We start from the raw sequence: 27,031 nt of genomic DNA, 5'->3' as shown, positions 1-27,031 counted from the left end.
ATCCAGCATGGCAATTCTGATGCTTTCATATGAGACGAGGGCAGGTTTTATACAACAGTGTTGATGGTTAGGGTTAGATGCACACTGGGAGTTGGCCATACATCTGACATCCAATTTTGTATTAACGCAGACGTAGAAAGCCCCAATAGAGGGGAGAAAAGGAACAAAGAGTAATACAGATGGTTCCCAGACCAGAAACGTTTGTGTTTGTTTTTCACTAATTCTTCTGTCGTTTTCTAAATCATGATATATGAAAACAATTATTTCCCCAGAAGGAGGAGGATGCTGAAATGTCAAGGGCTCCTTCAGGCTCACTGTGATAATGAATTATTGGAGAAATAAAAATTTTTGCTACTTCAGTGAAGAAAGACATTTTGTGACCTTTTGCAGCTTTATGGCGATAATGAATTTTCTGCAGAACTCAGACACTTTCAGTTACTCTATTAAAATAAGAATGTTTGAGGAATAGCTGTGACCTTGACCTTTGAAAAATTAATGGAATACTGATTTTGAAGGAACTGATGAAAATCTGGTTATTATCTAGACTCTTATTTATTACACTCTTATTTATTACAGTCATGCCAGTGCCAAACAATGCCAAACAATGGTCTCCAATCATTTAAACTCATCTCCTAAACTATTAGCTCTTGGTATTTAGATACAAACACTCTACTTATCCTCTTTCATGCTGATCTTATCAGTTTTATATACAAGGATGTTTGGTTCAAGATGAAAGGCTCTGCAAGGAAGCAAATGTAACAGCAGCAAGTTGAACTGAACAAGTTCCAGACTGTATCTTCTAATGACATATGCAGATTTCCCAAATTTGTTCTATTTCATTAAAAAAAATATTTTTAAAAAATTGTGCAACAGTTTTTCCCCCCTACTGTCAGTATGCCCAATATCTATTTTCTGCAGCAGTCCTGACTCTGGTGTTTTCCATGGCTGCCGCATCTCTATGGATTGGCCATGTGGCGGAGGTCAGGGGGGCATAGATCTTCTGGCTTTCTGGGGATGCTGCAACACAGAGTCATTCTCCATGGCTTCTGGGACAGCCTTAGAAAAAGGAAAGGGAGGGGGGGAATATCCTACTAGCAGGGGACACAAAACCAATCTAAAAACATCTTAATGCATTATTTTACTCATTTATTAGCTCAAGGTGATTTTTTCTTTATCTCTGCATTACTGTATCTCTTCTATTAATGTTTATTGTTTTTAGATTTCTGCTTCCCGCCTTGGGTTCTGAGATGCCTTGGGGGAAGTGGTCATGTGATTATTATAAATAAACAAAGCTATATTATACTCAAATTCAGGGGAAAATACAATACACTGCAGTCTGGGTTTTTCACCAGTTCTTGAAGAGGATCTTGTTAAAGAGCATATATGTTTGTTTCACTGGCACATACAAACCTACCACAAATACCAAAGGAAAAAGTAAAATAAATGATGCAGACTGGATTTAGGTCCACTTCTGGCCTTATATTTTAGCAAATAAAACAGTATTTAAACAAATGGGCAAAAAGACATAGCTAATTTGTTTTTCTTAGATGTGATAAATTGCTGTAATTATGGAAAAGATGGAAAATAAATCAGTTTTTGTGGGATTACTGGAAGGAATATTTATATTTGATTCATATAAAGCAATTTATCTAAATTCTGATTTACTCTTCAAATTATCGTTCTTCCCAACTGAGTGTCTTCTCAACATTTGATCCAGCAAGCCAAAGGAAAGCACCACTACCCATTTTGAATTTTTAGACAGGAAGAAAAACTAGAAGTATTGATGAGTTCTGGTGAACCACTGAGTTTTATGAGTTATTAGTTGATCACAAGTTATATAGGCCTGGCTCACCTGACAGAGCAAGAATTCTCCCATCCCCAATTTGATAAATATGCTGCATCTGACTGCTCATTTTGACAATATCATTATTCCACAGATAACTTTGTCAATGGACATTGTATTTCTGTTTTCCAGTGGGACCTCAACTTAACAAATAAGTAAAAGATAGTCTTTTTTTGAATGTTCAACTGCTTGAGCTGTATGCGTATCATAGCCCCTACTATTCTATGATTCTCAGGTTTTAATTTCACCAAGCCAGCAACAAGCGATCACATCAGAATGATACATTTTTGTTTAAATCACATTGGGAAATCAAATGTGATTTATTTACTTTCTGCAGAAACATAGAGCAAAGGTAGAGAAAGTATACGCATGTACACTCATTCTCACAAATGTGTATGCACAAAGCAATAGACATTACATACCCACTGAATGCCCACCTTATAGTAAGCTTATATTTTCCCAACAGTGAAAAGAAACAAGGAGGGCACAAATCAATTTGGCTGTACAATAACTCACAGAATTTTTTAGCTGCTGTACAGTATGTGAAAAAATGGACCCCAAAGGAACTAACTGTCCCATAATCAAGATGAATTCATTTGGTATTCCTGCAGATGCCATATATAATGTCACTGGAAATCAAATGTGATTTATTATAAACTAAATATCCACACATTATAACATATTGCTGAAACATGAAATTGACTATTCTATGATTGATTGTGGGTCCTATTCAAAAGAGCACACACACTGTACAGATAGACATGAAAAGGCACTGCAGAAAATGTGCGCAGTTTTGTGAGACGTTCCCTAGATTATATGGTCCATCCACAAGTAGAAAGGGACGTGAGTGTGCAATTGGGAAGGGACAGTGGTCCTGTGGTGGCTTGACCAGCTGAAGGCCCAAATCCCATCCCTGGCATATCCAGTTTAAAAAAATCCCAGAAAGCAGTTACTGGGAAAGGTTTGCTTCTGCCTGAGCCCTGGGAAGCCCAGTGCAAGTCCAGATAAACAGTACTGACCAATGGACCAATGGTCTGATTGGGCATAAGGCAGTTCCACATGATCAGTCATGGAGGCAAATCACGAGGACAGGCACATGGTACTGCTGAACAGTACAGTTCACATCACAAAGTCCAAAGTGTCACAATTCCCTCATGTATCCAATACATCAGGTTCATGTACCCTCCATTTCTGACACTGACAAAACCAGAAGCCAAGCTACCTGCTGAGCCAGTGTATCACTAATCTTAGTACCTACCATTATGGGCCTCCAACAATGTACATGCAATTAATCTGTTTCCACATATACAGTGACAGTTATAGAAAGCATTCAGCAGCAGCAATACCATTAAACCAGTGGTTCTCAGCCTGTGGGTCAGGACGTCCCTTTGGGGGTCGAACGGCCCTTTCACAGGGGTCGCCTAAGACTCTCTGCATCAGTGTTCTCCATCTGTAAAATGGATAAATGTTAGGGTTGGGGGTCACCACAACATGAGGAACTGTATAAAAGGGTTGTGGCATTAGGAAGGTTGAGAACCACTGCACTAAGCTGGAGACGTGTAAGTGCAAACAAAATCACTTTTGCCCCACCAGGTTGGAGAAATGCATTTTGTCCCATCAAGTTGGAGGCCCGCAAGTCTTAATGGCATCACATGAACTACACGTACCTAACATTTAGTCCCCATAATAAATGCAAATAACAATACCATATCAGAGCTATTTGTTTTGCAATTATTAGAACAACAGGATAATAGATGAACAGCCCCATCCACAAGAAAAAGAAGAGTTTTGATTTATACCCCGTCTTTCTCTTCTGTAACGAGACTCGAGGTGTCTTACAAACTCCTTTCTCTTCCTCTCCCCAAAACAGACACCTTGTCAACTAGGTGGGGCTGAGAGAGTTCTGAGATAACCCAGCAGAAATGTAAGAATGTGAAAGTAAATCTGGTTCATCAGATAAGACTCCGCTGCTCATGTGAAGGAGTGGGGAATTAAACCTGGTTCTCCAGGTTAGAGTCCACCTGCTCTGAACCACTACACCACACTGGTTCTCAGGTCATGTCCAGCTGGCTATGTGGCTGGCTGTGGTGCTGTCGCCACACCGTTCTGCTGCTCCCAAAGGGGTTTCCTGGCAGCATAGGCAGACTTCAAAAGTGTGAAAGCCTCCGCTGCTGAGAAGCCCCGATTAATAGACTTACACCACCCTTAGGGCTTAATAGACTGACACCACCCTTAAGTCTCAATTTGTAGCCACTAGCATAACATGCCAAATGGCTGTGAGGGACTAATGTTGGCTCCTCCTCTGCCCCCACCCTGCTACACTGCTGGAAAGGGTGTGGGCTCTGGGACGCTGGCTCCATGTCCGGCATCACATTCCAGCACTGTGGAGGGCCGCAGTTTCTGCACGCCCGAGAGATGGCCCCTCTGCTGGGGTAAGTGACCCAGGTAGGGCAAATCTGCTGGAACACCCATATGCCATCCCATAGGCTGATTCCCCACTCCCTGGATGGGGCTCAAATTTTATAAATATATCTTAACTGCTACGTCTTGCTTCTATTCTTTTAAGGCCAAACAAGTCCACATTACAGTCACAACAATTAGGAGAGTTTTTTAATTTATAGAATGAAAATAATTTTGAAGGACTTTTTACTCAGAAATATTTTTAACTCTTAGCAAATTTACTGTGGATTCAGAAATCAATCCTTAAATGTACCTGATAAAATATAGCCTAGCCTAGACTGATCTCAACAGTGCTTGGAGGGTAAACAGGGTTGGCCACCGTTCATACCAAGTAAGACCTTGGATGCTATGCAGAGAAAGACAATGGTGAACCACCTCTGTTAATCTCTTCCCTTGAAGACACCATGAAGTTCAACTTTATGAGTTTGTTGTGACTCAACAGCACGACCGTTATATTTCTGTTCTTAGGCTGGAAAGGAAATGTTTTCTTACGGAAACTTTGAATTTTTCTTAGCTTTATTCATGAATTACGATGCCACATATCATGGTATTCTGACAGATTCTGTTGAACCACCCTCCATTTCAAAGATTGGATTTGTTTCACAACGTCATTCAGTTATGGGTCTGAAAAGTATCATTGCTACAACAAGATAAAGAGTTTCACCACTGCTTTATGACAAGCCATTTTGCAATGACTGCATGGTCAGGAATATGTTTGGCTTAGCTGTTAAGGGAATTTTGGCTCAAGGCCAGTTGGTTTTTAATACAGCTGAATCACCAGAACTTGACGAAATGCCATAAGTCTATCTAAAAGAAAGCAGATCCTTCACAGTGGAAGGGCTGACGTCACTGTCCCAGCTGCCAAACCATCAATAACCAGCAGATTTTTTTAAAGGAACAATGCAAAGTTATAACAAACGTGGGTGATATATGCATTTTGAAAAAATTTCCCCATCATGCTTAATTTGAAACATATACCTATTATGTAATTCCTTGATATGGTCAATTTAATTATCATTTTCACTAGGGAATAATGTGCTTTTTCGTTAGTGCTCCAGTTATTTGACACTTTGTGTAAAGATTTTTTAAAAGCCAAGAGAATTTGCAGATACTATTCACTGGTGGCAGTGGTGAGAATCATTTCAGTGGTTCTAGATAGTGACATTTAGTGAACTTTGTATGCATGCACAAGTAACAGGTTTTTCCTCGATCACTTCCTATACAGACCACCTAGCTGTTGTTTGTTTGGCTTTATTTAAAGGAATGATATTCTGTTAGAGAAGTATACCTAAGTAACTTCAGTGTGTAAACACACCTGTCACACACACATTTACAGTCTGGGACCACAATACCTCTGGAATCGCCTCTCCCAATAAACTTCCCAGAGTGTTGTCCTCTGCTGCAGAGGCGTAACTGGGCCAAACTGCACCTGGTGCGCAGTGTGTTTTTTCTGTCCCCCCCATGGCCTCTCAAGGCTTGTGGCGCCTCCCTCACACAAGCGGCGCTTCTTCATCCCTCTTCCCACACTTACCCACGTTCCTTTTCTATTTCTAGTACTTTTTGAGGCTGAAAAAAGCGGCCTCTTCACAGTTCAGGGAAAAAACTGCCTGATGAACTATACTTCCCAGGAGACCTTGTGAGCCCCAAAGTTTCCTGGGAACTGTAGTTCCTCAGGCAGTTTTTTGCCTGAACTGTAAATAGGCCGCTTTTTTCAGCCTCAAAAAGTACTACAAAAAGAAAAGGAACGTAGGTAAGTGTGGGAAGGGGGGCGGGTGTGTGTGTGCCACGGGGGGACACCAGGGGGGCTGCAGGGGGGCAATTTTCTGCCCCAGGCATGCACCCGGTGCACAACGCACCCCCTCGCCGCCGCCTTGGCACTCCACCACTGCTCTGCTGGAACTGAATTACTGGTGGTCCCTTGCCTATAACGTATCTACCTTTTTCAACCCTGGTCCTGGCATGGTGGAACTCTCTGTCAAATGAGACCCAGGCCCTGTGGGACTTGGCTCAGTTCTGCAGAACCTGTAAGACAAAGATGTTCCACCAGCCCTGTGTTTGAGGGCAGCAACAGTTTTACATCAGCCTGCCTTCCTTGCTGGACCATTCTAGTGTTGTATCCCCTGTTGCTATCTGCATAAGAGGAATTTAGATGCCATCATTTAAGAAATCTTAGATAGGTTTAATTACTCTGAATTTTAATTTTAATATATCCCAAAATATTGCCTTTATTATTCATTTTAATTATTTATATAGTTGTCAGACGCCCTGACCTCAGTTGCAGGAGGGCAGCATAGAAATTGAATATAACAAACAAATAAGGGCAGGGGGGTTAAAACTGAGAAAGACTGGCATAAGGCCCCCTCTTGAGCTAATAAAGGAACCACAGTCCTACTGATTCAAAAATCACTCCCTTACAGTGCAATCCTAAGAGTTACATCCTTCCAAGCCCCACTGATTTCAAGTGTATATTGTTGCTTCCGTCTGCATTGTCAATCAATATAATATAGTAATTCTACACTGTATCAGAGAAGGAGATTGAGCGGAATGTGTTAAAGTTTCAAGTTCTAAAAAGTGGTTTTGTGAAAAAGTAATTAAACAACCAGAACTAAAGAAAACAGTTTGGTCTAACGAGAGAACAATTTTAGGTTGAACTTCAGGGAAACCTCTCTCACTATAAAAGCAATCCAGAACTGAACTGGCCACAGTAAAGGCAATGGAATTTCCTGCACTGTCAATCTCAAATTACGCATGACATGGAGTTCTGAAGCTCTTCCCACACAGAACAGCAGGAGATGTCTTGCGGACGACTTGGCCAAAAAAAAGACCACTTCGTCAGTTTCTGAAAAAGAGACACCTTGAGCTGAAAGAATGCATCCTGAGGACATCTTGGGGGTGGGGGGGAACTATGCAGAGTTCCTTCCCAAGACACTTTTTTGTGTCCTCAGGATGCCTTATTTGTGCTTTGCAGAATGCACCCACGTTCCTTTAAAAAAAACACCCAGATCAGGCAGGCTGTGTCGGAGCAGAAGAGCGACCAATAGGGAGAGATTCTTCACCTTTCCTGCCACTTGTCATTTTCTAGCTTTTGCCTTTCACTTCTGGTAAAAATATGAAGACCACATATTTTTCCTTCTATTGTTGGAAGAGTAATTTGAGGAGGATGCTTTTGAGATGAAACAGGAAGGATGGGATAGGACAGGGGTGGCCAACCTATGGCACTCCATATGTTCATGGACTACAATTCCCACCAGCCCCTGCCAGCATGGCCACGAACCCTTTGCAAAAGTTACTGTTCACGAACCCTTTGATGAGAAGGCTAGATGAGGAGAGACCTTCAGCTTGTCCTCAGCAACAGAACTGCTGTGCCCCCTGACTGAATTTCTTGGGCCCCTTCCGCACATGCAAAATAATGCGTTTTCAAACCACTTTCACAACTGTTTGCAAGTGGATTTTGCCATTCCGCACAGCTTCAAAGAGCATTGAAAGCAGTTTGAAAGTGCATTATTCTGCATGTGCGGAATGACCCTTGGAGTGTTGGGAACGCATGAGAAGAGAGTGAGCAAACAAGCAGTTCCATACAGGTAGCCATAAGGCAGCTGCGACTTGACAGCACTTTACACTCATGCACACACACTTCTATTAAGGCATACCTCAAGTCTAACACCAAGTCTAAAAGGATGCCTGTGTGGTTACTTAACCAAGTCAAGAAAGCAAAAAGGTTTATTTGAAAAGTGACATTTTATTTCTGTATGAAGTAAACAGACAGAAGTGCAGGTTCTGGCAAAAAGTGACCATAAGGTAAGCAAACAGAGAATTTGACGAGCAGATTATTAAAGACAAATAATAAGCATGTATTCAAACATATCAGGAGCAAGAAACAGGCTAGGAAGGTGGTTGGACCTTTGGATGAGCAAAAGAATGAAAAACTGGCATTCAGAAATAATAATGAACTGAAGAGGAGTAGCTGCATTAGAACATGAAATTAGTAGCAGGGGTTGTTAGGGATGTATCAGTATGCAAAGCACTCATTTCGAAATAAGTTGGCACAGCTGGACCTTGTATCAGCCAGCTCATGTTGTCATCTACCAGACATACCCACCATCAGCCAATTATTCAATATGTACATGTGTTGCTTCTGTACAGAAAAGAAGCCATGTGTAACCAGCTGTGTTGTGAAGGTGTTATTCCTAAAAACTCTTATTAATTTCTGCCCTGGATGGGGCCAAACATTTTCAGGACATCACATCATTTTACTCAAAAGCCCCCTTCCTTAATTTTTTAAAAAATGTATTAGTTGCCTCTCTTACTTTCGGAGCTCCAGGCAACTTACAGGATAGATAAAATGCATAAAGTAAAACCATAAGCTAAATTTGAAGTCACAACTTAGGACAGTATGAAACATTCAAATACGGTCCTGAATAAAACCATCTTCAACTACCTCCTCAAGATGAAAAGTGAGGGACCCAGGTGCAAATCTATGGTTAGGTCTTTCCGTAAGCAGGGGGTCTTTCACTGAAAAGGTTCCACCTTGGGGGAGACAAACTTTTCAGTGTTAATTCACTAAAGGAATAATCCGTAGCACATCTGTAAAGTTTTGATATAATGTACATTGGCAGAAACAGAAACTGAAGTGACATTCTCAGCACGTTCAAGGTCACACCAAGTTTTAAAAACTTAAATAATGCAGCCAGTTTACATGGGACTTTTATGAAATTTAGAGGGGCCCCACTCCCCTCCAGGTGGAACCTCCATGCCAGATTTCAGACTGATTTCAGGCACAAAAATCATGTGGATTTTATGATGAACAGAAGTTTCAGGAAGAACAAGGGCACAATGTTGCAAAGCTGACATTGATTAATTGGACTTCTTCGTTTCCTTTCCCACTTTCAGGCTCAGGGCTTTACAATCATGATAGTACAATTAAAATTCTGGTCAGTTATCAACATTAAAAACCAATTATGAAACTATAAAAAACATGATTTCACAGTATAGCAGCTATACAGTTTTCTCAATGGATGGGAAATTATCCCGCTCCTATGAGACAGACATTAAAGGATGATGACATATTTACCTCTACATTAGACCACATGTGTTACACTATGGAAAAATTAAGAGCAAATCAAACAAACACTATCCTTACAGTTACGAGCATCTTCTTGAAGGAAATGCTTTTCACATGTACCTGTCCATTTGTCAGGTGTTCCCACTTTGCTGTCTTTGTTTTTGCACCCTAGAGCAGTGGTGGCCAACCTATTGCACTCCAGATGTTCATGGACTGCAATTCCCACCAGCCCCTGCCAGCATGGCCAATTGGAATTGCAGTCCATGAACATCTGGAGTGCCATAGGTTGGCCACCACTGCTCTAGGGTGTTTCCATTGTAGCTGAGAGCAGGCTTGCCCAGCATGTGGACTCCTAGCTGTGCACAGCATGCCAGCCCATCCATCTCATCCTTTGAAAAAACACCTCTCTTTTGCTGCACCACACAGGATAAAACACATGCCTGGATGGAATGCTATAATGATAAGAGAAAATTTGTACCCACCAGGCTGAAGACTAAAAAGTCACAAGGTATTTTATAACATCATGGCAATGTTTAAGAATTATTTCAAAACAAATTTGTACAATACAGGCACACAGGTTAGTGTGTTAAAATTTGCTGTGTGCCTGTATTGTACAAATTTGTTTTGAAATAATTCTTAAACGTTGCCATGAGGTTATAAAATACCTTGTGACTTTTTAGTCTTCAGCCTGGTGGGCACAAATTTTCTCTCATCATTATTGTGTGTGTACCTTCCCCTTAATCTTAAGTATGGATGGAATGCTATGCATGACTTTCTGGCTGAGCCAGGATGCACAACACAATTTCGTTCTATCCCCCCTTCTCCCTCTTTTGCAAATATGCATATTGACGTACATTCACTCACCCCCGCCCTCATGCAGCGCGTGGCCTGCCATTACTAGTAGAGAAAGGACAAGACAGGGTAAGCAGCCTAGGCTCCCAAGGAGCCCTGCTCCAATTCAGCTAGTCACTCCCTCCCTTTTGCCTCTCTCACTTTTATTTTTGTAGTGGAGAAAAAAAGGTAAAAGGCAACCCACTCGCAAAGCCTGAGACCCATGTAAAAACTGCACTCTGCGGACAACCCCCCCCCCCTTTGTTACTGCACACTAATTTCATTAAAGAAACAGTAATAGTGTAAAGAGGGCATGTTTCAATGAACTGCTTTTCTTGAGCAATCCTCATACTAAAAAGCATGGCAAAATAAAATAAAATAATATCTGGGGAGAATAGGAAGTGTTCTGTAGAGAAGCAGAAACTTGCAAAACCTCCAACTTTGTTGATTACGACACAAAAGCAAGCACAGGCTTTGAGACTTCATAACCTTGTAGGAAATAATGCTTTTCATCCACTCTTTTCTCAAGGTCAACAATGGAGTTTATTGTACATGGAATAACATGTGCTTGTATATACCACCTACTTAGAAGATAACCACCACTCTTCTGCCCTGGAGGCATTTTGCTTTTTGGCTACAAGTCTCACCATGGGCCACTCCCCACTCACCATAAGCCGGGGTCACCTCTTTAAAAGACACGAGGAGGATGGATGTTCCCCACGTCACCAGCGCCCACTGCGCAGCTGCCCTTAATTTGCCGCTCTCCCACCTCCTTGTTGCGCGGCAAATTAGCTCCTCTGAAAAGAGCAACATTTTCAAAAACCGCGAGGTGCCGCGAGGGGGTGCGGGGAACTTCGGCTGTTTACGCCAAGTGGGTTGATTACCCGCTTCTGACGCTGCTAGCTTCCGCCAATCAGGAAACAGGAACCGCCATTTTGTTTAGGAGGGTATTCCCGCCAGAAAGTGCTTGGAAATTGAGACGTGTGCACAACAAGACGTGCCAACATTGCTCTTTTTTGCTCTTTTTTTGCTCGAGCTCCACTGTTTTGCAGCTTGGCAAAGTGCTGCTGAGCACAGGGTTGTCGGTGGTGTAAACCGAAACCGTACATATTTACTTTTCATTTTTCTCTTGCCCAAGCAATTCTTGTAACAGGTAGTGCGATCGCCAGCATGTGCAGACGCCTTTAAAACAATGCGCTCAGCTTATCCAAAACGTAATCTTCTTCGGTCAGCCAATCAAAATGGAGCCCTGCCTTCGGCTGGCTGCAACTCCCACGTGTAAATGATGCACATGTGTGCCAGCCAATCAGAACGTTCGATTGCCTCTTTGACTCTTGATGTGGAACCCCACGCTATTTCCTGAATGGAAAATGAGTGGGGAACAAATGTCTCCGTTGTCAAAAGCCACGGAGGCTTTTCTACGAGGGGTCGCTGTGGGGTTGCACTCAGACGAGGCAAGTGGGGAGTGGCCCCATGTACCTGAGGCATGTGTTTATCTGCAAACATCCCCCACACTCTGGACTGTGTTATATTTTACACAGGTAGCTCTGAAACACAAGAGAATGCAGCAGACTCTGGGAATGATTTAAAAGGTAGTTAACACTGCTCTGCAAAGGAGATCACCGCAACACTTTGTGGCAAAGTGGCAGAAAGGCTGGTGCTGAGCCTCATCCTAATCCTCCACACAGAGAGAAAAATAAAACCGACCTTGGTGTAGGAAAGTCCACCCACCCAGACTAAAAGACATCTTTTCCAGCTGTTAATTACAGACTCACATGGAGAAGGATCCACGAATACAGGGTCTATATTATGAAGCAGCTCCTTTCGCAGGGAACGTTTTCCTTCACTGAAACAAAGTTTAATAGAAAAAAATATTAATTTCCGTCTATGGTTTAGTAGAAATCCACTAGTGCTGCCATTCGAGATCCTCTCAAGAACTAATGAAAATCTGTTAACTATTTCAGCATGTAAATATACTAACATAAAGACAAAGTTGCTCAAGTTTAAGGGCAGAATAGTGGGTTGAAGGTTTTCCAAATGCACTGGAAAGTCATCGTCTTGATTTAACATGCCCATACCTCTTTTCCTCTTCCTCCAAAAAAATTACTAAAATATTTTTTTGTCGAAGATCTTGCAAAACATAGCAATGTGCCCATAAGAAAAATAAATACAGAAGTATCAATCAATTTAATAAAGAGATGGCATGCCTAAATAGGACTGCTTTTAATTGGCTTTCTAAATGACCCAAGGGCTCAAGAGGCCTATTTTGGGAGAGTATTCAAAAGCTGACCTTCTAGGAAACGGTCAGTCAGTGCAGACGTAGGTATAGATTTTTTAATGGGGAAGTTCGGGGGCGGGGCCATGCCCCAAGCCCCGCCCCAAGCCTCAGTGCTTATAAAAGCAGCTCTCGAGGCCAGGGACGGCAGACTCCCCTGCCCCGCCTGCCCCGCCCCGCCTGCCTCACCCTCCCCCCCCACTGGGCTCCCAGCTGGCAGTCCCTTCTGTCCTCCCCTCCGAGCAGAGGCGTAGCTAGAGAAAATGGAGCCCGGTGCAAAATATGAGTTTTTTTGGGGGGGCAATGGGTGGCTGCTGTGATGATGGAATCCACCCCCAAACAGCATCATTTTCAATGGTGTTTAAACTAGGGAGCCCAAATTCTCCTTTTAAACCCACCTCAAAGAGAGAATCTGAGGTCCCCAGTTTAAACATTGAAAGTGATGCTGTTTTGGGGTGGATTATCCCCCACCCTGAAGCAGCATCACTGTCAATGTTTAAACTAGGGACCTCAGATTCTCCCTTTAAATCCATGCCAAAGGGGGCAGATTTAAAAGGAGAATCTGGGGAAATTTGGGGGTTGCCAGCTGCCAGAGGTGCAATTGTTAAGCTAGCACAGGGGTCTGCAACCTGCGGTTCTCCAGATGTTCATAGACTACAAATCCCATCAGCCCCTGCCAGCACGTGCTGGCAGGGGCTGATGGGAGTTGTAGTCCATGAATATCTGGAGAACCGCAGGTTGCAGATGCCTGAGCTAGCAGCACCAAAATTTCAGAGTATGTTTAGGAGTCTCTCCTGATGATACCACCCAGGTTTGGTGAAGTTTGGTTCGGGGGGGGGGGGCAAAGTTATGAACCCTCAAAAGTGTAGCCCCCATCTCCTATTAGCTCCCATTGAAAACAATAGGGGATGGGGGCACCCCCTTTGGGAGTCCATAGCTTTGACCATGGAACTATATGAAAGAAGATGGAACTATATGAAAGAAGATGCTCTATAAAATACCTACCCCCCCTGCCCCAATGTGGACAGGTTTTTTTATTACCACTAGTCAGGGCCAGCCCAGGAATCTTTGGCATCCTAGTGGTGCAAAGTACTCTCAATCTGCATGCAACTTCTGGCGATCCCATGGGGTTTTCAAGCCAACAGACATCCAGAGGTGTCTAACCCTGTCTCTGCATAGTGACCCTGGGTTTCCTTAGTGGTCTCGCATCCAAATATTGACTAGAGTCAACCTTGCTAAGCTTCCGAGATCTAATAAGATTGGGTGAACCTGGGCTATCCAGTTCAGGGCATTCTGGTCCCCTACCCCAATTCATTAGGGAGAAATTAATGTTAAAAACAGAGAAAATGAATTAGTTTATTTAAATTTAGTGCCCATTAAAGCTGGTGTCCTAAGCAGCTACTTAGCTCACCTACATAGTCAGGCCAGTCCTGCCACTAGAATCATGAACTACGCCAAAAAACTTAACAAGCATTCAGTGCAAGTAAAGCAGCAACTGCGATCTGTTCCTGTTATCAGTTGTCGTGGCATTTTGCACTAATTGAGGCTTCTGGACATATTTCTAGTGCAGTTATGCTTAAATGTATTGCCAAAAATGTATTGCCAAATTTTAATGTTAACAGTTTTTGAAAATCCTGAATACCATGGTTGTACCTTTATTCAGAATGTATGCATTCTGGCTTGTCTGCAGTACTTGGGAAAGTGTACAGAAGCAGAAAACTCAAAAACACCCCTGGTTCCTTCAGAACAGACCCCAGTTCTACAACAGGATGATATGTAATACCTAAGGCATCCTTGGAGATAACCATCCAACTAGATGGAATAATAAAAACATCATCCCAGGCAGGCAAAAAGTTTAGATAGCTTTGATAGAAAGCTTTCATAAATAACTGATGCATGACACAATCAAGCAAGGAGCAGACCGTAGCCAATTTCATGTATTCTTGTCTGGTGTAAAATTATAATTGCTGCAGATGTTTCTTCCAAGGGGGTCTACCAATAATTCTGTGCATATGCTACACATATATCACATTTTAAAACCCAGACAGCTTAATCCAATCCATTAAAAACTTTGGCCATTATAGATCCAGTGAAATACCTTTGCTGAAACAACACAAGACTGCAAACTACTTTCTTTGTCGCTGATAACTCAGTTAAGCAATTATTGCCTCTCTGCACTTCTTATTTACTTTGTGATATTGTAAACCAGTTTCATTCTGGCATTCTTGGGAGGTATCTGGTTACATTGTTCTTACAATCAGCACTCTGGGGGAATGCTGTTTACTTTGTAAAGAAAAAGGGAAAGCTATAGAAGGGAACAAGAAATCAGAAGGACATTTAGATTGGGAAGGGCAGCCAGGAAGGAGCTAGGAAAGATCTTTAAGTGTAGGGATGTGTCACTGTGGCCGTTTCCACACAGCACAGGTAGAGCGGGTTGCAGTCGCTGTCCTGTTTTCGTGTTTGCATGCCTCCATGCAGCAGCAACTGGACCCTGCAGAAACAATGATTGCTGTCGTACCTTCGCACGGAGGCATGTCACTTTTTAAAAACTTACCTCCCACCACAGCATACCTATGCGGGCAGGCAGGAATGGCACGAGATGTCCCTGTGACCCTGCATAGCCCCACAGCTGTGAGGTGGGGACTTTTTTAAAAAGGGAAGTGCAGCTAATTAAAGCACCTCCTGGCCAGCTGTTTGTTTGTGAGTGGCTGCAACCCAGGTTTAAACAAAATAATTGTGGATAGTGCGATTCTCAAAAAAAAACAACACCCCGATTTGGGGGACTTAATACGGGGCAGCCTTGCTTTAGTGGCGGGAACCGTGTGAAGCCCCCCCCCCCCGAATGGGTTTTTTACCACCCATATCCCAGGTTTGTTGGACCGTGCGGAAGGGACCTAGTATTCCCCATTACTATGCATGAGTCTAAAAACTGGTCAATTAAGAAAGCTGACAAGCAGAAGCTTAATTTACAATGTGGTGTTGGAAGAGAGTTTTATGGATACTGTGGACTGCCTAAAGACAAATCAGTGAGTTCTAGATCAAATCAAGGATGAATTCTCCTTAGAAGCTAAAATGACTAAACTGAGGATATCGTTCTTTGGTCCTATTATGAGAAGACAAGAGTCACTGGAAAAGACAATAATGCTAGAAAACACTGAAGGCAGTCGGAAAAGAAGACGACCCAAAATGAGATTGATTCAATCAAGGAAACGACAGTCCTTATTTTGAAAGACCTGAGCAAGGCAGTTAACGGCAGGACATTTTGGAGGTTGTAAATTCATTGGGTCGCTATATGTCAGAAGCAACTTGATGGCACTTAACACATACACACACAGGGAGGAGGAAATTGCACAAACGAATAAAATTAAACTGAGTGTTTTCAGAAATAGTATTTGTAGATAATACAATGGGTATTCATTAGAACTGTACAAATGTGTCCTTGATATACAGTAGGGCACAAAGCAAACTCAATTCTGAAGATATCCACAATTTATAGGAATTTGTTAACATATGGAAGCAAATATGAGACCATCCTCAATATTTGCTACTTAATTATCTTACACTAGTTTGAGCTTTAGTTTGTTCAACCTGAAAGCTCTCCATCATGGACTACAAATCCCATCAGCCCCTGACAGCATGGCCAATTGGCCATGCTGGCAAGGGGTTGATGGGATTTGTAGTCTATGAACATCTGGAGAGCCGCAGGTTGCAGACCCCTGATCTAGATAGTCACTCAAGGTATGCTGCTTGCTATGTTTATGTGTGGATATGGGTAGATGCTGCCCCACTATACCCTACTTCAGGGGTAGGGAACCTGCGGCTCTCCAGATGTTCAGGAACTACACCTATCAGCCTGCTCACACATGGGCCAATTGGCCATGCTGTGCTGGGATGGGAATTGTAGTTCCTGGAACATCTGAGAGTCAAGAGGTTCCCTACACCAGTCTCTGGTAATTTAATGATTATGCAAGGATGGGAAAACTATAGGAAAACTTCTTTGCTCCTAAATCTATAATCTGGAGTATTTTTGTGTAGTCTTCAGGTAATATTGAAACTGAGGAAACTGAACATCAGGTGTAGGCAGGCTGCCAGTGATATATTTTGCATATTTATATATTTTAACAAGATTTTATATTTTCATACATATAACTGTGACATGGCATCTTGCTGGCATTTTTCATGGCATTTTTCAAGACACAAAACATTTTTAAAGGTTCTCTCTGCTGAAAATTGTTGCTATGTATATGTAATATTGTTTTGCTTGCATGAAGAGATTTTATACGTTTCCCCACATAAAATAACTGTTCATTTACATACAGCATAGTACACAATTATGAAAACATGTTCTAGTTCAGGATAACAGTCACATTTTGCATTCCACTATCTAACAAATTTTGTTCTTCTTTTAGAAAAGAAAGATGATTATGATGGCAATCTTCTGAATAAGGAATAAGTTCCAATAAACTCAGAAGAGCTTAATTCTGACAAAACATGCACAGGATTGAGTCATCAGATTCCCCCTCAGTCTCAAAATTATACTAATCACACATTTTGTTTTGATATTGCATTTATTTCCCCAAAGTATAGAATAGACTATTTTGGCTGCTAATAATGAATGAATTAAAACATTGGACAAAAATTTAAAAATACATTTCAGATATTTACATTAAAATAATGTTTTTATCAGATTTTCTTTAAAAAATGAAGTAAAAGATTGTGACATAGGATTTTGGACTTCACACATTTTTCTCTTGAGGGTAAAGTCTTATTAAAGCAGAGTTCAATTTCAAGAGTTTTATTGAAAAAGTTACCTGATGGTTTTCCACATATCAAAGCCATCTAAGGGCTTTGTGCCATTTATATGTCCTCCAGCGAGGCTCACCAGAGTTGGCAGCCAGTCAGAAATGTGAATAAGGTCATGACTTTCCACTCCCTTCCGTTTCAGTAAAGGACTTGTAACAAATCCAACCCCTCTCACTCCTCCTTCCCATAGGGTCCACTTCCTTCCTCTTAAAGGCCAGTTATTTCCACCTGCCAGCGTTTGACCTCCATTATCTAAAACATATTTAATAATAAAAACAAATATATATATATATATATTAAAATATGTATTATATACATAAAAACAAAAATGTATTGAAACATTCATTTGATGCATAAAATAATTATATATAATACATGGAATATGTATGATATACATAAATAAAATAGGTTTTAAGAGGCAACAAATCATACAAGAATAAATCTTAGCCTCTGAAAATACAACATGAATAATTCCTTATAATATGATCTAAAACTGGCCCATCTCATAACACTGTCAAGTAAGTAAAAAAGAAAAGAAAATGTGGATAGACCCATCTTACAAATACAGTGATGGGGGCTGCATTAACCAACAGACCTTGGAATTGTAGAGATACCCACATGAAAATGTTGACTTGAGCATGCAGCAACAGTGAATAAAACAAATATTATGGTAGCAATTAAGAAAGAGCTGAAAACAACATGGCCAGTGCAGTAATGCCCTTGAATAGATCAATGGTAAAGTTGCATTTGGAAGACTGTATGAAGTACTGGTCACCCCCTCTCAAAAAGGATGTTTGAGCAAGAAAAGCTGTACAAAAAGGCAATCCAAATGATCAAGGAGTGGAGCATCATCACTGTGAGGAATGGCTAAAGAATTCAGGGCTTTATCATCTAGGGGGGGAAAAGGTTAGCCCATGAAAGCAATATCTTATACATATTGTATTAGTGGACAGCCTTTTTTCCTTCATTCTCCCTATTTCCCTATTGCTGACACAACAGCTCATGGAATTATACAGTAGGAACTCTGATCCAAGCCATGAATCCAACTCATGTCCTAAACATTGACTCCACCTTTGCTGCTCCTGCATTAAGGCTGCATTCCAATTGGAAAGTAGTGATAAAAGTTCTCATTCTAGTCAGCAAAGGACTGGTTCTCGAAGGTCAAATTTCTCAAAAACAGATATTATGTTCTTGGGAGAAGAAAAAGATCACAGCAAATAAAGACCCCATACAATCATGAAGATACCCTAACTTCCAGAAAATGTATTTGAGAACTAAGATTAAGTTTCACCCTATAGGTCCTGGTATGCTATAATCTCAATAATCTCAAAGATTTTTGAGGGCTCATAACCAGATGCAGGAATAAGTACTAGAGAATGAAATATTTAAGAACACAAAAACCCACTAGAAAGAACTGGGATGCTGGAGCCATTGTCCTAACAGTGGTCTACAACATGTTCCTAAGGAGAATGTGAAAGCAACATAAGAAAACCCTTTTTCTTTTCAAATGTCTCCCACATTAACAACTTTAATTCTAGATGATTTCACTTTGATTATCTTCCAGTGGAATGACAGGCTACATATTTTTGTTAAAGATCAGCAACTTCACATTTGAGCTCACTTTTGCGTGAATACCACCCTACCCCAGAGACTTATTAATTTGTCAATTAGTTCTAATTTTTCATTTGGGCAAAACGAGTCACAGTGCTTCAGTATTCCCATCTTTATTGTTAATAATGTTCAGTTTTCCTCTGGCTGCGCTTTATGCCTGGAATTATCTCTGTCCAGGGCTCAAAAATATTTCCCTTCTCTGTCAAAAATATTTTTTAGAACCCACTTTTTTGGGGGGTGGGTTGGTGGGCTCAGCTCCATAGTCCTCTGACAAACATCTAGGTCAAGCAAACCCTTGCCTTAGATTTGTCAAGGTAGGGAGTCTAGGGGGACAAGTTCCCTGGCCCCATTCACCCTGAGGACCCATGGAGCTTGGCAAATTATGAGATTTATTTTCATATGATGTTTGAGTTGGATCTGAAGCTCCTACTTGTCTGAAGGCCCAGGCTGGCTCTTGGAAACCCTCACCTCAATACTTGCCCCAAGTCAGTTATGCCCATTTGTTTTGATACATTGGCACACATGACCTCTTATTGCTTGTTAACTCTTTCCTGTGTATAGTCTCTCTTGAAAAGCATTATGTTTGCATCAATAAAGTGACATGACAATTCAGTTGATAATCTAGGATAGAACACATATACAAACTACATCTTGATATATCAAACTAAGCAGCAGAGTAAAAATTAGACAGTAGCCATTTAATAATAGATACTTAACAAAACTAAGTAACAAAAATAAAATGGTCTAGACCCAGTGGCTGAAATATTCACTACTGATCTGCATGCATGTTGCAGCTTCTCACTATTTTCTTTTTAAAAAAAATAAACACTTGGTGTATGCTATCAGAAATGCCAGCGAAAACTTGGAATTTTGCAACTCATAATAGCCCTGTGTACATGGAGCTGCAGATTGCAACCTCTATGTCGATTACATTTAATGCCGTCACAGAGATCCCATGTTAATGTCCTCAAGATAAATGAACATTATCAATCATGTTTCATCAGACTTAACATTTCTTTCCATTTGGCTTCTTAAATCTATTGAAAATAGAACTTGCTCAAGCTACAGTTTCTCACTCCTATTACTTATATCTATTGTGGTGACCTGGATCCTGTTAGACCTCAGAACCTAAGCAGATTTGACCCTGGTTAGTATTTGGGTGGGAAACCACCAAGGAAGAACAGTGTTACTATGTAGAGGCACGTAATGGCAAACCACCTTGAAAACCCTCTAGCATAATTGTAAGTCAGCAGTGACTTGATGGGACTTCCCACTAGCACGACGTATAATTTCTACGAAACACTCACTAAATTTCAAGCATCTCCTGAATACAATATTATTAAACGCGCAAGCAGTGCAAACACCACTGAAGCACAGAAGTTATGTTTTTTCTGCATTGGAATAGCAATTAGATCTCTGAAACCTACAAGCTCTCTCAGAGCTTACAAAAGTATGTGATGGGTGTAAGGTCACCTCTTATTTGCATACTGAAGCTACAGGCATGAGGCTAAATCTTTCAACTTTCTCCATAACGATGTCACTTCCTCTCACTTCCTTTTCTTTAATTCCAGGGAAATAGTCTGCAATGGCTAGCTTGTTAATATTACTTTATTAGGATTGCTTTATTAGCACAAGTGTTTTGAAGATGGATTTTTCTTGAATGCTAAAGTCAGAATTAAAATATTATTTGCTGGGCAGCTCAATCCCAATGTGTGGGGAGCAAAGCAGCTCTTGGAATTAGTGCAGGAGGGCAACCAGCACTTATGCCAGTAGGGAGGACAAACAGGAAGGCAGACGGGTCCCATGGAGTTTTGTGGCATCTGACTCAGAAGTGGCCCCTGGCCCCAGAGCCTAAACATGGATACTAGCATGGCTGGGGACAGGCTAGGGGCGTTTCCAGGGGCACAGCTGACCTGACTCAGCTTCCAATGGGCTTTCAGACTGGGAATGCCCCAGTGCAGGCCTCATTTGCTGCAATAGGGGTCAGGCAAACGGGATTTTTTTGGTTTATGCTGCCTTCCCATGTCACCTGGAAGCCCTCTGGGTTGGGCTGTTAGTGTCATGAAGTTTGATTACCCCCTTAAACCTTTCCTCCTGCTCTAGACAAACATCTGATCCTGTCTCTGTTGAAACCATACAGTGGACTTGCCTCTGTATCTAAATCAGCAGTTCCCAAACTTTTTTGGGCTGCTACCCCCTTGGCTCCCAGGCCCCATCCCTAGTGGCCACACACACTTTCTTCTTGGTATTAGCGCTACTGGAAATTCAAAACAACTTCTAACACTGTAAACATATGTATGTATATCACAAATAAAACATGACCTAGTAAAAGTAAACCAATTTATTGATTAAAACAATTTATTGAGTTGTTTTAGCAATGTGAAAGGATATGTTTGCATCTCACCCATCATGTCTTCACAGTTTTATTGGGATGGATGTGCTTGGTGCAGGGATATCTGCTTCTCAACATCAGGCTCTAAGAAGAATTCTTATTTCACCACATTCAGTAATTTTCAGCCTGTTTCTCTGCTTGGAAAGAAGCTGGGAGACTGCACTGAAGCTCCGCTCTACTAAATATGTTGGGAAGGCAATAAAGTACATCTTGACTTTGTCCCACAGTGCAGGATAGCAGTCAGGAAGGTCTTTTTGAAAGAACCACAGAAATGGGGCACAGAAATTGAGTAATAAAGATGCCTTTGCTGGTTCTTTGCCTTGTTTCCTCCCTTGCCCCGGTTACACAGCAAGGATGAATGCTGTTGCCAAAAAGCCCCCCCAAAATGGCTTGCAAAGCAGCAGCGATGGGCCTCTTCACTTTGGCTCCCACTCCTGCCCCAAACTACACAGTTAGGAAAGTGCTGCTGCTTTTCCTTTAAAACTCACCAGTCACCAGGGACAAGACCTCCCCCACAGCTGACCCAGGAATCCCTGTGCCACCCTCTACCACCCCAAAATTCTTCACTGCCTCCCTTGATGTTTCAATCGCCCCCAGGGGGGTGGTACTGCCCACTTTGGGAATCCATAATCTAAAAAGATCTTTTAAAGTTAATCTATCAATTGAAAAAAAAGTAATAGTGTCTCGTTAAAGCTCTTATAGGAACTGATGAGCAAAACAGAGCAAACAGACCACTCTGTATCTGCTGAACGGCATTCTGAAGGCTTGCCTGGTACTGAATGCATATCAAACTGTGCAGGGGACCACAATAACTAGGAAACTGACTGATCAGCATAGACATCTTCGAAGAATGCAAGATAGCAAAATAATGAATACTTGACCCGGAATAAATCAACCTGACGGTTTGACCAAGAATTTGAAAAGCTCATGAAATAATCGGTGTGTTTTGCCCTGATGCAATGTGACACACACACACACACACACACACACACACACACACACACACACACACACACACACACAGAGAGAGAGTACAGCACAATAAAAATATCAATGTTTTATAGTTATGTACCTTGTAAACAACAAACTAGATTCCACAGCGATCCCTAAACTAGACTGCACATTTTCCCCACATATATGAACACACAAAATAAGATATTTGTGGAAAAGAAAAAAAAATGGGAATGGCTGGTGATCATGATGCCATTAACTGCATGCCCATTTTCACATTCTGCACTGTATTCAAGATGACAGGCCATAATGAAATGTCAATGACAGCAGGTAAGAAAGATTCAAAGACCCTCTAAAGAATGTGAAGTATGTCAGCTCTCATTAGAAAAGAGAGCCTTGATTACTTATGTTGTGTTTGCTGACATAATCCCCATGAATTCTTCATTGTGGACCCCTGAAGTAATTTGATCTTATATCCTTTTGTCTGAAATACAAACAGCCAATTTCTAAGCTTCCCTCTGCAACAGAACACAGGTAGAGATTATTTTTTAAACTCTTTGTTTTTAAAAAATAATATAGATACTGAAAAGGTTAGCTTATCAAGTGAGCCCAAATTTGGCATAAAAACTAGCATCATATATCATGTAAATGAAACAGCATTTCAGAACTGCTTATTTAACCTATTCTGCCAGTCCCTTTTTTAGAATGTAAGAACTGGATGGAGGTCCATCAGATTTTTTTCCCAAAAAGTGGTCAACCAAGATCTGCAAATTCAGAAGGTTGTTGATGGCTGCCCCTCCTTGTCCCCAGTAACTGACAATTAGAAGTATACTGCCTGTGAACATGGTTGTTCCATTAGCTAATATAACTACCAGCCACAGAAAGACCAATATTCCACAAATTGTATAACCTCCTTTTTATGAAGCCTACAGGTTTTGCAACAGTGAATCCTTTAAGTTATTTAGATATTGTGTTGGGTATAGGAAATCTGTTGTGGGTGCAAGAGATTATAATAAATGGCCTTCGGTTCCTTCCAAATTCTGCACTGTTCTATCGACTGAGATGCTCATACCCACCCTGATCTGGAATGAATAAAAGTACACATGTTTATTCATACTTAATATGTTTAAATATTGAATAATATTATTTTATTCCATAAATGCCATTATATAAGTAATAAAAAAACTGATCTCTTCTCTTTTGGAACAAGAATTGCTGATGCAGGAGTTCTGCTAGCTGAGTGTAATTTAGCGCAAACTTTGTGCACAGAATGTTCAGAGGAAAATATGGTGAATAATAACCAAGCTAACTTAGGCCCCTTCCACTCATGCAGAATAATGCACTTTCAATTCACTTTCAATGCACATCACAGCTGGATTTTACTGTGTGGAATAGCAAAATCCACTTGCAAATAATTCTGCATGTGCGGAAGGGACTTTAGAGAACTGATTTTCCCTGTGAAAATTAAATATAAGGTAAGAATTCTTTGCTTTGGCAAATATCAAATAGAATATAGTTGTAAATTTTTAAGCAGAGCATCCCCTCCTCAAAAATTATTGTTTCATCTTCTTCTTAGACAGAAAGGGGCTAGCTTTAACATGAACATTCTGTATTACCAATAAACCATTCATGTTTCTTGGACTGGATCCTACCAGCCTATCTGCCAGATCTCATGTGATTCCCTCTGTAGTTCAACTCATTCCCTGAAGAGTATTATCTGTGTGGGTCCTCCAATCGCCAGCATAGCCTACTCAGGGCACCTCAAAGGTTGAAAACTGCAAAATGTATTTAAAAATTATACATGATATAATGTACGCAAAATCATTTGTTAAAAACACAAGGCCAGAAATACAGGCTACACCTTAAAAATAATATACATCGTTGCACAGATCTCAAACACTGTTGATGATACAATCAAATAAGTGACCAACAAGGGACCATACTTGTTTCAGCCTATATGGTCTTCCTTAGTGGTCACACATATATAGAAGATTATAAAGATAATACATCCAAATACTTTCAGGGAAGTGAAAAAACGCTATGTGTGGCCTGATGTTGCCTGTTAACACAAACCATGGGTCTTTCAGCACTGAAATCGACTCACACTGAATCTGGTATCTACCTGTAAGTGTTTTCAGATGTGTGTAACATCAACCAATGATATAATTTAAGATGTATCACATGGGAGATATTACATCATCTTTTCGTTTCACAAAATAGCTGGCCAAAACAGACTGTTATTGTCATTACATTTTATTGCTGCTTGCTGTTACACACATCTGGAAACATTGATAATTAGATACCAGATTCAGTGTGAGACCCATGGTTTGTGTTACTAGGCAACATCAGGCCACACAGGATATAAGCGTCTGTAACAAACATTTTTATGTACATTATATAATCTATAATTATTTTGTTACGGATTTTACAATTTTCAGCTCAACCTTTGAAGCTCCCTGTATTTTTTTGGTTGAGTTCTTCTCCCCTTTTTGGTGTAGTAGCATTTTCAGGGAGCAAAAAGGGGGTCCCTTCCTTCCTCTTTTGCTGGTGGAAAAGCTAGTAAGATCCAATTCCCCAGCTAGTTTCTAAACAGCCAAGAGAACAGGAAAAAAGGCTTCTTACATAATTCTAGAAGAGGCACAAACACTTCCATAAACTATGTGCATGATCAGCTCAGTAAAACTAGCTTCTGCGCTCATGCAGAATATTGTTTGCATACAATTCCCCAAAAGCTATTCGGGAAGCAAAGCCCATTGATTGCTATAGAACTTATCTCTCTATATAAAAATCTATCAGTGCGTTTTCCTGCTGACAGGTAATCTCCCAAACTACTGGACCAATTGCTTTTAAATTTTCACACAACGTCGCATTCGTGTGCGGCCAGGTTTCCATACTGTTTCCACACCTCCTGTTGTGTACATGCCACAACTGTGCCAGTTATTGTGTACATGCCACACCTGTGACAGTTGGAACCACAGTTCTGTTCCGCAACAGTGCCATCTGCTGGCCATCAAAGCAACACCCTCTGATACAAGGGAACCAACCATGCCTTCCTTGAAAACCACTGCCTTATGGAGTGAAAGGGATGGAGCAGGCCATCTGCACATGGCCCACCCACCCTAGCAGAGGAAGGAGAACGTTAGGGAGGGACCGGCTGGGTTGCCATGCAAGGGAACGAGAGAGAGGGAGGGGAGCGAGGGGTCCCTTGCCCCTCCCCTCCCTTGAAATCATTGCGCAATGACACATGTTCGAACCGTTTGCTTTCCCTTTTCTTTCTTTTTCATTTCGCCAGACTGAAGCCACAACGCTTGGCCGGGCATGCTAGTTTCCATGTAAATTTATTTAGAATATTGTTGGTTTGGCCTCTGATCACTGTGGCTCTGAGCAAAACTAGATGTTATGTATGACACAAGCCAGGATACAGGTAACTGACATGATTCATTGACACACATAACATAAAATGGCCCCCTGGTGTCTCTGCAGGCTGACTCCTTGGGAGGGTAGGAGCCAGCTTTCAGGGAGGGCATGGGCGGGGCTCAGCAGCAGCCAGCCCAAGTGGGCACTGTGGTGTTAGGCTGGTCCAGGAGCTCAGGAACCGGCCTGCCGCCGTGGCACCCATCTGAGCCCCATCCTCCCTGCTGGCTTCTGTAAGTGGGGTGCAGGGAGGGCACAGGGAACCAGGGAGACATGGGGAGCCGGTCATGCTCTCGGGCCTCATTTAGGCCCAGTATGCCACTGGTGACATCAACTATGCTCTTCCTACGTATTTTAAAATTAAAGTATGCATTTGCATTTATTTATTTATTTATGTATATCCTGCTTTTTTCCCACAGCTGTGACCTGAAGTGGCTTAGAACGTTGTTCTCTCTCCTCCATTACATTGCCACAACAACCCTGTGAGGTAGGCCTGCCTGAATTTGTGATGGGCCTAAGGTCATCCAGCAAGTTTCCATGTTAGAAGTGGAGACTAGAACCTGGACTGCCCATGGTTCTAGTCCACCCATCGATCCACCACACCAGGGGTCTGCAACCTGTGTCTCTCCAGATGTTCATGGACTACAAATCCCATCAGCCCCTGCCAACATGGCCAATTCCATGCTGAAAGGGGCTGATGGGATTTGTAGTCCATGAACATCTGGAGAGCCGCAGGTTGCAGACCCCTGCACTACACCATACTGGCTCTCAAAGCAAATACAACAAAAACACAGTGGGTTAGATCTAGTGCAAAATTGTCCTGCACTAGAGCCCTTGGGCAACCAGAAAAGCAACAAAAAGACAGTAGATGCTTATGCCCAGTCAAATTTATTGTAACCTCACTTGCCTTTCTGCTCCTACAAGCTCTTCTGCAGACAATTTTCAAGCTCTATAAATGAAGGAATAAATATGCTAGGACAGGTATTTCACAAGCTCTTGTTTAAGGAAAACTTTGCTAACTCCATTTATGCTTCCAGTTGCATACTGGTGGAGTCAAGCTTCTAAATCCCCAGTGCCCTAACCTGCAGAGGAAACCAACCTAGGAAATGTATCAGCTTGGAATTTTCAGCATTGCTCAGAGAAGCAGCCAATGGAAGAAATGTAGTCAGTGCGTCTCCTGAATCAAATGCTGAATTCTAAGAGTCAACTACTTGGCCAAATTGTTGTTTAAACACCCATATGTTTTGTTCAGTCAAGGAAGTTTTCTTTGAAGGCCATATACCCTTATGCTTTTTGAAGCAGCACATGTTTTTTTCAGAACAGGATCTGCTCATCCTTTTTCAAAAAGTAAACCTAATTGAGACATATCTTTATAATGTCTGCAAAGAA

The 27,031-nt window shown here is 41.5% G+C and overlaps 1 protein-coding gene across 1 annotated transcript in view; it reads right to left on the bottom strand.

Annotated features, from left to right (window-relative positions):
* Positions 1-27,031, bottom strand: part of ARSB (arylsulfatase B) — a 79,138-nt gene that overhangs the window by 19,963 nt on the left and 32,144 nt on the right. The window contains exons 5-6 of the mRNA XM_048503146.1: positions 17,283-17,526; positions 11,972-12,042 (exon numbers count right to left, since the gene is read on the bottom strand). Of these exons, the coding sequence (XP_048359103.1) occupies positions 11,972-12,042; positions 17,283-17,526 (315 nt within the window). The remainder of the gene's footprint in view (positions 1-11,971; positions 12,043-17,282; positions 17,527-27,031) is intronic.

This window comes from Sphaerodactylus townsendi, linkage group LG07, assembly GCF_021028975.2.
Source record: "Sphaerodactylus townsendi isolate TG3544 linkage group LG07, MPM_Stown_v2.3, whole genome shotgun sequence".
Taxonomy (NCBI): Eukaryota; Metazoa; Chordata; class Lepidosauria; order Squamata; family Sphaerodactylidae; genus Sphaerodactylus; species Sphaerodactylus townsendi.
This window is presented reverse-complemented; position numbering and strand designations above follow the sequence as displayed.